The sequence below is a fragment of the Strix aluco genome, chromosome 29 (genome assembly GCF_031877795.1).
Source record: "Strix aluco isolate bStrAlu1 chromosome 29, bStrAlu1.hap1, whole genome shotgun sequence".
NCBI lineage: Eukaryota > Metazoa > Chordata > Aves > Strigiformes > Strigidae > Strix > Strix aluco.
The window spans coordinates 5,847,819-5,859,078 of NC_133959.1; the positions used below are offsets into that span (position 1 = coordinate 5,847,819).

An 11,260-nucleotide genomic window follows, 5' to 3' on the forward strand; every position below is an offset into this window, starting at 1 on the left:
CCCCTAAACACAGCCCTTCTGCCTCCCCGGCCCCCCAGACTCAGCTCCCCATCATCCCTGGCCTCCTCAAAGATGGCCCCTGGGGCCTCCCCGTCACCCCTTGTCCCCCAAACACCGCCCTTCGGCCCCCTCTTCCCTCTGAAGAGGGCTCTGCCCACCCCGTGGCACTGGAGCAGCGGAGCAGGTGGCAATGGGGACCCCCCTCTGTGAGGAGGTGGCACCCCAGGGTCCAGTGTGGGACCTCCTGGCACCCCCTCCCCATCCCAGCTCCGGCTGGTGGGATCCAACCCTCCAGCACCCACCTTGGGCACCCACCCCACTCCGCAGGACCCTGCAGGTGCCACCCGTAGCCAACACGTGCCTGTCCCAGCCTTGACGTGCCATCGTGTCCTTAACACCATCCGCTGGCAGCAGCCGCTGCAGGCACCGCTGCCAGGACATGGACAGGTTGGATCGGTGGCCAACGTCAACGGGATGAGCTTCAACAAGGCCAAGTGCCAGGTCCTGCACTTGGGCCACAACAACCCCCTGCATGGCTACAGGCTCGGGGAGGGGTGGCTGGAGCTGTCTGGAAGAGAAGGGTCTGGGGGTTCTCATTGACAAACAGCTGAACATGAGCCAGCAGTGTGCCCAGGTGGCCAAGAAAGCCAACAGCATCCTGGCTTGGATTAGAAATAGTGTGACCAGCAGAAGCAGGGAGGTGATAGTCCCCCTGGCCACACCTGGAGTGTTGTGTCCAGTTTTGGGCACCTCAACACGAGAGAGATCTCGAGGGGCTGGAGCGAGTGCAGAGGAGGGCAACGAGGCTGAGGAAGGGCCTGGAGAATAAATCCTGTGAGGAGAGATTGAAGGAGCTGGGACTGTTCAGTGTGAGGAGGAGAAGGGGAGGGGAGACTCATCACTCTCTACAGCTCCCTGAAAGGACGTTGTGGAGAGGTTGGTGCTGGTCTCTTCTCCCAGGGAATTAGTGACAGAACAAGAGGGAACGGCTTGAAACTGCAACAGGGGAGGTTCAGACTGGACAGGAGGAAAAAATGTTTCCCAGAAAGAGTGGTCAGAGAGTGGAATAGGCTGCCCAGGGAGGGGGTGGAGTCCCCATCCCTGGGTGTGTTTAAGGGTCGTTTGGATGAGCTGTGGGGGGATGTGGGGTAGGGGAGAACTTTGTAGAGTCGGGCTGAGGGTTGGACTCGATGATCCCAAGGGTCTTTTCCACCCTGAATGATTCTGTGATTCTGTGACATCATCTCAAAGGGCTGGAGGCACACACTGCCCCGGGGCAGGGACATCGCTACCTGTCCGCAGCCCACCAGAGTATCCCTGCCATGGGGCTTTACTCAACCTCTCAGACCTTTCCTGTGCCGGAGGCAATCTGAGGCAATAAACAGTGAAACGGGGGTGTTTCAACACAGAGATGACCCAACTCGGCGCCGCGCTGCGCTTCACAGCAGAGGTCAGCTCTTCAACGGAACAAATGTCCCCCAGTTTCGGATGCTCTGGAAGCTGTAGCCCTCCCCCCGGCCTTCCTGCGCTCCTGCAGAGCTCAGCCGTGTGACCCCTGCAAATCGCCTCCACCCTCGGCAGGTCCTGTGGGCTCTGAGGACCTGAGCTGCAGCGGGTTCACGTCGGCCACCATCAGATGAGAACGTGACCTGCCCTCCCAGTCCTCGCGGCAGCCTGTCCCTCAGGTCCCAGAGTCGCTCCCTGAATCCCAGGCTCTTTTCTGGATGAGACTTACGGGCAGCAGGGCTCAGTGGGCTTCAAGCTTCCCAACAGCAACAGAGTCCAAGCTAGCGGTGCACTGAGAGCTGCTCCTCCTCCTTCTCCTCTTCCTCCGCCTCCTCCTCCTCGTGCTATTTCATGGTCAGGCTACAGCGACTTCCTGGCATTGCACTCAGCTTCTCACCAACCGTTAGGAAAGAGCTTCTGGTTTCAGGGGAGGAGGACTTTGGAGAGGCTCACCTTGCACAAGTCCTCCTGCTTGGATGCTTCTGGTGGTCTTTAGAGAGGAGGTGAGCACGCAGGAAAGCATCTGCTGATGGAAAATGGTGAGTAAGAACCAGACCTGGGCTGTGCTGGACCTGGGGACAGGGCGCGGGGAGCGGAGCCGTGTCTCCTGCTTGGAAGGGTTTTGGCAGTGTCCTTGCGAGGGGCTGGATCCTGCTGAGACCCTCGCTCCTCCTGGAAGACAAAGTCCTCCTGTATGTCTGAGCTGGTCAGAGATCTTTGGAGCTCTGACCAGTTCCTGGGCTCAGTGCAAGATTTGCTGGGTGACGTTGGGCTGGGTATAAACATCTGGAAAGACGAGGAGGCCACACCCTGCCACTGAGTCTAGGAGAGCACCCACTGGTGCAAAATGTATTGAAAAACATGGAATTGGTTGTGGTGACAGCAGTGCTGTAACCCACAGGTACACCTGAGGGCTCTGTGCAAGTCCCAGCTCATGGAACGGTTCCAAAATTGATGGTTACAAACCTCTGAATCATTCAGGTGCCAAAAATCCCAGCAGCATATTTAGGAATCTGGAAAAAGTTGTGCTTTTTCACTAGTTTGGGTGAAAGCCCCACTTCCTTGTGCGCAGGAAACAGCGAATTTGTGCTGCTTTACCACAGGCTATGCTCAGTGCTGCATTTGCAGCATTTACCAGGGAAGTTGCGGTGACTGCCTGGGGATGGGAAGGGAACTTGCACTTATTTAGGCATATAAACATTTGAGCACTTATGTCTAAAAATATTGCACTAAGTTCTTTGCATACTAGCCCTTCAGTTGCGAAAGAAAAAAATTACGCAAGCACAAACCCAAACTGAAATCCCAGAGGGATGAGAACTTCAAAATTGAAGCTTATGGCTTGCCAAGGGCAAGGGAGCAGCCAGCTCCGGTGCAAAGGGACACTGTGGTCCAGGGACAAGGGGGTGGGAGAAAGATGAGAGAGGGTAAGATGATCCCGCCCATAAGTTCCATCTGAGAATTTAGGAAAAACGTAACCCCATCCCACCTGAGCGTTGTGCCGTACCTTAAACCTCGCATTCTTCTTCCAAAAGTCATTCAGCCTCCTCCTGGCAGCCTTTCTCTGGAGGCTTCAGAAAAAAGATGCTTTTGGGTCATTCAGGAAGCCAGGGGCAGCTCTGCACTGGGGCCAGTATGTCCCAGTTCACAGTGTGAGCCACACAGGAAACACTCTGGTCAGAAAAGTAGGGCAGGTCTGCTGCCTCTTGGCCTTTTTCTTTGCACGCGGGCTTTGGCAGGATGAGTTTCAGCAGCGCCGTCCTGGGTTTTCCTCCAGGGAGGGATGCTGATGGCTCTGTGGGGTCTCCCCCACCAACTCCTGCCCTACTGCCCCAGGTTCACCATGGACTTCATGGGAACTAGGACCAGGGCAAGGCAGGTTGCTCTCATCTGAGCCCTGGGCAATCTCTAGATCTCAGATTCTGCCCTCAGGAGCTTTGCTACTAGTAGGGTATAATACCCCACCCAATCCCTCTGTTTTGATGGTCCCTGGTAGTGGACGAAGGGTAGATCAGACCAAAAGACTCCATGAAACACCTCCTGGATGCCCTTACGATGGTGGGACTTGTTCCAATCTGGTACAGCCCCGTGTTGTTTTCTCAAACACGTTCCAGGACCGCTTTGATCAAAGACCACGTTTCATGGAGGAGGCTTAGTGTCAGGCCATGTTGAAGAAGTACTGTGTTCCCCAGGGGGGACTTGGATTCATGTTCCTCCATGGTGTTTTAACTGGAATTTTTCTTAATGGTCACAGACACATCTGGAGGGGAAAGAGGCTGTGGTGAGGCACCTGCGGGCAAAGCTCCAAGGGAACAGGAAAGACCCTCCTGAAGTGGGTGGCTGGCCAGAGAGTCGCTCTGCAGCATCCCCTGCAACGGAGCCAGGACAGACCCCCACACCGGGCTCCAAGGGCGAGCCACCTCCAGAGCCCCCCCGGGCCAGGAGGGTGGACTTCAGCAGGGCTTCTCCATCTCACAGGAAAGGTCAAAGTGCGGGACAGCATTTCCCTCCTCATCCTGTCGGTGAGACCCCAGGATGGATGCTGCGATTGAAGAAGGGGATTGCTCAAGACTCCAGCATCCACCCAGCCCCTGCAAGGCCAGGAGGAGGAGACGTGTTGAACAAGGAGGCGGGAGCCACCTCCAATCCTCCCCAGAGAAACTCAGCCCAGCAGACACGGTCACTCATCAAAGACAAGGGTGCTCCAGCAGTTACTGCCGCGGCTGTTGCAGCCTCCCTGGACACTGTGGGGAGCCCCCATGGGACAGGGCACCCAGCTCTGCCTCGGAGGAAGCCTTTGCCTCACAGCAAGGCGCTGGGAGTGAGGCCGGCCAAGCCCAGGCGCCCGCCTGTTGTGGATCTGGAGAAGTTCCGTGCAGCTGCATGTCCTGGGACGCCGGTCCGTCCTGCTACGGAGCTGCCAAGGAGCGCTCAGCTGGGTACGGCCAGGCACCTGCAAGTCCCCCAGAGAAGGATGCCACTCATTCAGGAAGGAAAATCTCCCCAGTTAGAGTCTGGAGCTCCTAGGAGATGAAAATATTGAGGGGGCCAATGGAGAGGTGGGGGCTGGTAATGCGAAAGGGGCTTCTATAGACATGGCATGCGGGAAGGAATGAGAGAAGAACAGCAGCTGAAGAAACGAAGGGGACTAAGTGCCTTGTTCCTGGCTGGGGACAGGTATCAGGCTCTGGGGTGCTTGCAGGGAGTAGGGTTGGAGTAAGTAACATGAGGGATGTTGACAAACTGGAGTGAGCCCAGTGCAGGGCACTAAGATGGTTGGAGCACGTGGGGAAAGAGAGGCTGAGACCCAGGCTTGTTTAGCCAGGAGAGAGGGTGAAGGGGAGATCCTCTCACTGCCCACAGCTACCTAACGGGAGGAGAAGACTCACTCTTCCCAGAGGTGCCTGGGAGCAGGACTGGAGGCGACGGGTATGAGCTGTAGTAGGGGAAATTCCAGTTAGATATTAGGAGACGTCTCTTTCCTGTGAGAGCGATGCAGCCCTGCTGCCAGCACCAGGGAGATGAGTATCTCCATCCTTGGAGATATTCATTTGTCACCTGGATGAGGCCCTAAACAACCTGCTCTAGCTCTGAGGCCAGCTCTGCTCTGAGCAGGAGGCTGGATGAGAGACTCCAGAGGTCCTTTCCAACCAGTCCACTCTTGTGTGGCTGTAAGAGCAGACAAGCCTGGCTGGTGGGAAGCAGAGCTGGTCTCCATCCCATGGGCAAGAAGCACTCACACACCCTTTGGCCAAGGGACAGAGGCTCTCTGAAGCTGGCAGCACATTGCCTGCCACACCAGCCTCCTCCAAGCCTGAGGGAGCCTCCGAGCCATCCCAGGCACAGCTGGAGCTGTGGTCACGGAGCCCATGGTGCTGGCTTGGTGCCCTCCTCACCGGCTGTCCGTGGGATGCAGGGCTTGGTGCCTTTTGGGCACGGTGGTTCTGTTCAGCACGAGCCCTGCCACACTCCACAGTGGCCTTCCAGAGCTAGGCAGATTTGCTGGTTTCTGATAGCTGCCGCTCTGCTAATCCACACTCTGGGTGATGAAACCTGTTTCAAATCCAACTCAACTCCTCTAAGTTTTTGTCCACTGCCCTGTTTAAAGGATGGCTCATGCCACAGCCACGGGGTAGAGAGCAACCGTGAGAGTAGAGACTCTCTTCCATTCCTTATGAGAACTGCAAAACCTAGCTGTTTATGTTATAAGAGGTTATTTTTGTGTTAGCTCTCAGAGGCCTTTCTCAGGCCCGGCCGTGCTGTTGTGCTGGGAGATGCTCACCCACCGAGACCGGCCCCGGCCCTGGGCTGAGTGGCCCTGGCAGAGGAGGGCGTGATCTCTCCATGTGTCCTACAGACCAGAGGGTTTCAAGTATTTATTTGTCTCATGGGTACTGAGGCAAGTTTGAACATCTAGAATTACACCCCCACCCTGATTTGGTTATTTTTGTTAATTTTTAGGGCAATCTTACAATTTTTAGGGCCTGGTATATGATTGTGCATTACTTGGTACAATAACCCAGCAAAGCTGCGATGTTGTACCGTGGATCTTCATGCCAGTTGATTGGTTTGGTGACCAGGCTGGTGATGAAAATAATGGGCTCTGAGCAGGGATGTCAGCATTCTGGTGATCGTACAAGGTGCAGCAGCACGTTCTGGCTGATGATGCTCCTGAGCACATGGAGATATCCAGGATTTGTCCTGATTCTGGTACAGATCTGGAGTTTAGAGTTTTTACCACATTCAAAATACTCATTTTGGCCTCTTCCCCTCCCCTTTCACCACTGGTCCAGGGAGGAAGCAACATTAGGGACATAAGAACAGGAAAATATCTATTAAAGCTCCCCAGTGAGCTCCCTGGTGAGCCATGCCCCGGTGGGCCATGGAGTAAAAACTCTTCTCTAGATCCAGATGTGCAGTCAGTTTTATCTCCCTGCATCCCTCTGCACTAAATCTAGCCCAGGGCGGCTCTGACCTCAGGCTGAGTGAGAGTCGAGGAGAAAATATGAAATAATCTCTCGCCACTCCCTCCCGCTCCTCTTTTTGCCGTAGGTTACCTGAAACCAGGCTACGTTGCATCAGATAATCTCTCACTGCTCCCTCCTGTTCCTCTTTTTGCCGTAGGTTACTTGAAACCAGGCTACGTTGCATCAGCCCCGGCGCGGTTCCCCCCGCGGAATGCTGCGAGTGTAGCTGGGTAAGGACCGAGGCAGCGCGTTTATTCTAGGTGACTTCCAGGCTGTCCTGACCCAGTGGGAAGGGCACAAGAGGGAACAGCAAGAGGATCCTTGGGTTTTCCTGCCTATTCCTGGAGCCCAGCATGGGGCAGCCCCTTGTGCAGGCAGCTGTCCTTCCTGGGCCGCGTTACCGCACAGGTCTGGTTGCTGCCGTCACACCCCGCTGCCCCCCTCCTGTACCCCAGGCTGCTGTGCCGTGTTGCTGAGCCTTGGGAGGAGCTGTTGGCATGTGGCACAGAGCTGCCGTCCCACTCTTCCCCAGACCCGGGGCCAACGCACGGACAGCCCAACTGCCTGTTGCCCACCCTTCTCCTGGCAGCCTTGATCCTGCCCTTGGCCCCGGTGCTGTTGCTGCAACAGGACTTCCTAATCTCTGTCTGCCTCATCGCAGGGATGAAGATGAGATATACGATGACGTAGAGCCTGTTGGGCTGATCAGGAAAGGTCAAGGCTTTTTGCTGCCCACCATGTCCCGGCTGCCAGCACATCCTTGCCCCAGAGGAGGTGGGTACGGGAGGGGCTGGGGTGCTGGTTGGGGTGAGCGCTGCAGCTCGGTGAGCCTTGAGGCCCCACTGAGCCATGGACAGCAGCAGAGCTGCACTGAGCCCGCCACTCCCGTGCATGGGAGGGTGATGGCTTTCTCTGCTGCCTTGTAAAATGGGCATGGGAAACCCTGATCCCCGCCACACTCGGGGGCAAACTCAGGGTTTGGTCCCAGGAGGAGAAGGCTCTTGTTGCTGTTTCAGTCTTGTGTCCTGTCTCAGTGGGTGTCTGCACCTTGTAGCAGCCTCACGGCAGCACCTCTCCCGGGGTTTGGTTTTACAGGTGGAGGTGCTGGTCGAGCCTCGAAGAGGGTTGCCTTGCTGGCAGCTGCACAGAGGTAACATGGGTTTTTACTCTTTCTAAGGGTCCCAAAATGGCCAGGGCTCCTTGCTGCTTTGACAGAGCTGGTGATTTAATGGTCTCTACTGGGCTTGTGTTAGAAATGTCCATGGTGAAGAGTGCAAGTAGCAGGTTTAAACCTGGCCCAAGAGTCCCAGCAGCCCCCGAGCTGGTGCAGAGGAATGTGATGGGGCAGCAGCCAGGGCTGTGGAGAAGGGGAAGGGAGGGAGCAGAGCAGGGGGTCAGCTGAGCTTTCCTGTGACTCAATGACTCTGCAGAGAAGCCCAGGTCTCCTGGAAGATGAAGCCAATGACACTTAAGGAATGCAAGAAGGAAGAGAAGGCGGACAGGGAGTTTCAGAAGAAATTCAAGGTGAGCAGCAACGAGTGACTGCTTATCCCTCTAAGCCCCCCCTTCACCTCCCGGGAAGGGTGCAACGCAGTGGCAGAGAGGAGCTGTGCTCTGCAGAAAGCAGCCGATACCCCTGTCACACCTGCCCTGTTCCCCACTGAAACACCCCCAGATCTGACCAGTCCCGCTGCCCAGTTGCTGGAGAGGGATCTGCTTTCTCCCAGAAGGGAGAGTGGTTGGAGCTGCCCAGCTCACACTCCCCTGGGGCAACTGCCAAGCTGCAGCTCTGCTGTTTGTGTTTCAGTTCGAAGGAAGCATCAATGTCCTGACTCAGATGATGGTTGACCCCGCAACAACGGAGAAGAGGGGTGGAGGGAAGAACCTGCCGCTAAGACGAGGAGAAATTCTTGATGTCATTCAGTTTACAAATCAGGAGCAAATCCTCTGCCGAAACAGCCAGAGGAGGTGTAAGTCTGTGGGGGCTGAGGCTTTGCCCACAGTGGAGATCCCAGCACACACTTTTGGGAACAATTCCTTCATGCGCACACCCCCCGGTAGACAGCAGGAGACATCCCTTGCTGTTAGACAGCCCTGACAGGTACCCTGGGTCTCAAATGTTCCCACTTCTCTTTGCACAAACGTCCTGCTCTTCCTCCCAGTCAGCACCAGCATTTCTGCTGTTAGCTGGGCTTGTCGTCTCCCTCTGCTACAGGCCTTGGCAGTTCCCGGAGTCTCTTGGCTACCAGCCTGGCACATCAGGCTTTGCTGTAGGCATGGGCTCCAGAAGCCACGTTTGTGTTGAAGGATGCTCAGATGAAATGGGCTGCAGAGCCCCAGGCAGAGAGATGGGGATCAGGCTCTTCCCAGCCAGCTGCCACCCAGCCTGGCAGGCCCATTCCCTGTATTGCCCCAAGCAGGTTCTTCCCAAGGGTCTAGCTTGGCTTCCCAGAGCCGGGCTCCTCCTTGCCCCCAGCTCTCCCTGAGGATGTGAGATGTTAAACTCTGCCTGTCCTGAGCAGGGGCAGGTGCTGGGGTGAGTCCCCGCTCGTGCCCTGGCTCCTGACACAACCTGATGTGCTTTTCCTCTCTCTGTTGCAGATGGCTATGTGCCCCGGGCCGTGATGCTACACCTGTGAGTACTCCTTCCCTGCCCCCTTCCTCCCCTCTCCACCAGCTGTAGCAATTGCCCAGTGAATGCCCAGCACCAAACCAGCCCTGGCCATTGGGTGCCAACTCAAAAATACCCGAGCTGGGCAGTGACCATAAGCACAACACCGGCTGGTTACCCTGGGAGTGGAATCTGCCATTTCTGGTGTCAGGAGAGGTTCTGATACTGGGAGCAACTCCCTGGGGTGCTGTGAGCACCCCCCAAGCTGTGGTCTCTCCCATGGGACCTGCCCAGACCCTGCTCAGGTGCTGCCACTGCACGTCGCAACGGGCCAGCGCTGCCCCTCTGCGCAGCCGGGTCCGTGGCTCTCAGCAGCCGGGACGAGGCCACCATCCACGCGCAATGTGAGGGGGCCAGAGCCGTGCTCACCCCGCGCCGGAGGGTCCCATCGCTGTGGGGAAAGCACAAAGCTGGGCGGAGGTGGACGGGGCTGGGCGGTGAACAACCAGTGCCCATAGACATGTCAGGAGAGACGGGACAGATGCAGCAGCAGGAGCTGGCCCTTGCCTTGGCACCAGGATGGGGGAGGGATGTGGGAGACCAGACTGCTCACAGCACCCCGTCTTTTTCCTCACAGGGACACTGACATCTATGACGACGTTGAGATTTACGGTAGGTGAGGAAGGAACCGCTGCTGTGGCCCCTTCACCAGGTGCTGGGCGCTGCTCCCCGGCATGGGCAGGCAGCAGCCGTCCCCGAGCTGGCACCAGAGCCTCCCCTCCTGCCCCCTTCCCCACCCTCCCTCTCTCTCCTCTCTCTGTGATTCCTCTCCCTCTCTCTGGGACATCCCTTCCTTTCCCTCAGTTCCCCACACGTTCTCATGTTCCTCCATTCCCAATTATTTGGAGTTCCCTGAACCCTTTCCCTTCTCAGCTTGCTCCCTGCTCTTGCTGCCAGCCCCAGGGACCCTTCAATGTCCTCTGAGATGTCCCTGATCCCCCAGACAACTCGGGATGCCCTTTCTCATGCAGCTGCTCACTCCTGGCCTGCAAACTCTATCCCCCAGCTCACAGAAGGCTCTGAAGATGGAGCTGAGTAGAGACAGCTGTATTTTAGCTGTGCTGATGAGCAAATATTTTATCTAATTCTGTCTGGCAGGTTGAACGATCCATGATAAAGCCAAAGGAACAAGACAGCACCAACAGAGACCTCGCCAAGGGCTGAAATGTGAAAAGCACTATCTGCCACGCTCCTGCTTTGGAAGGAGCTCTGCTTTCTCTGGGATAGCCTGCAAAAGCTACCGTGTTCCTGCCGGAACAGCAGCAAGGCTGTTCGACATGCTGCGGGACTGCGAGGATCCCGTCCCACAGGGGCAGGGGCTTCAAAGAGATCCTCAAGTCAAGTCTTCTCTGTGCCTTTGTTTGGTCTGTGTAAAACATGGCAAAGGTTTGAGAGGGTCTTGAGGTCTTATTTGCGGGTGGGCGGTTTAAACTCTGGGCCAGGGAGGTTTTAATTTGGAGAAGTTTTAGTATTTCTCCATTCCCAGAACATCCTCAGGCTGGGAACAGCGCTGTATCCCTACCCCCCCGCCCCATCCTTCAGCTGCCTTCTGCACCACTCTCCTGCCCCAGTGAGACTCTTGGCCTGAGTCAGAATCCAACTGGACATAGAAATACTCTAAAATATTGTGGGCAGCAATGATTATTGACCAGGCGTCCCAGCAGCATCCCGTGGCCTCGGGGCAGCTTCCCTGCAGAGCTGGTCTGTTGGGGAAGATATTCCTGTGGGTACATTCAGCACCATCCGTCGGTGCCTTGGACTGACACTCCGTGCAAATCGACACAGGAAATTTTTCGATTAGTTGAGAAACAGTCTTCCTTTGCAAGCCTGGCCCTCACAAAGCCCTTACGGGTGTAGGGTAGGAAGGGGGTGCGCTTGCAGCTGATGGGAGCACAAATCCTGTGGCAGCCTGCGGTGGCAGGACCTGGATCCTTTTGGATCAGGAACTGTGTGTCAGGAAGGGAGTTCCGGGGCTGAATCCCTGCTCTCAGCCTGCAGCACGCGGCCCCGATCCCGGGGGGTGGAGGGTTAACCTGGGAGAGTTCAGCACCAGCACCGGCAGGATGCCAAGCCCAGATTAACCAGTTGAAGACGTCACTTTCCATTATGGGAAAGGCTC

The 11,260-nt window shown here is 56.4% G+C and overlaps 1 protein-coding gene across 1 annotated transcript; it reads left to right on the forward strand.

Annotated features, from left to right (window-relative positions):
- Positions 1–1,756: 1,756 nt before the first annotated feature.
- Positions 1,757–10,537, forward strand: PRAM1 (PML-RARA regulated adaptor molecule 1). The gene is made up of 10 exons (XM_074808643.1): positions 1,757–2,045; positions 3,758–4,442; positions 6,628–6,700; positions 7,132–7,244; positions 7,566–7,620; positions 7,901–7,994; positions 8,278–8,440; positions 9,072–9,105; positions 9,719–9,753; positions 10,240–10,537. The coding sequence occupies exons 1-10, from the start codon at positions 2,043–2,045 to the stop codon at positions 10,242–10,244; spliced, it is 1,260 nt and encodes a 419-aa protein (XP_074664744.1). The 5' UTR covers positions 1,757–2,042; the 3' UTR covers positions 10,245–10,537.
- Positions 10,538–11,260: the final 723 nt, after the last annotated feature.

Coding starts and splice junctions, on each gene's coding strand:
- PRAM1 (XM_074808643.1), top strand. Junction 7,245..7,565: donor ACATCCTTGCCCCAGAGGAG/GTGGGTACGGGA, acceptor TTGGTTTTACAG/GTGGAGGTGCTGGTCGAGCC. Junction 8,441..9,071: donor CCGAAACAGCCAGAGGAGGT/GTAAGTCTGTGG, acceptor TCTCTGTTGCAG/ATGGCTATGTGCCCCGGGCC.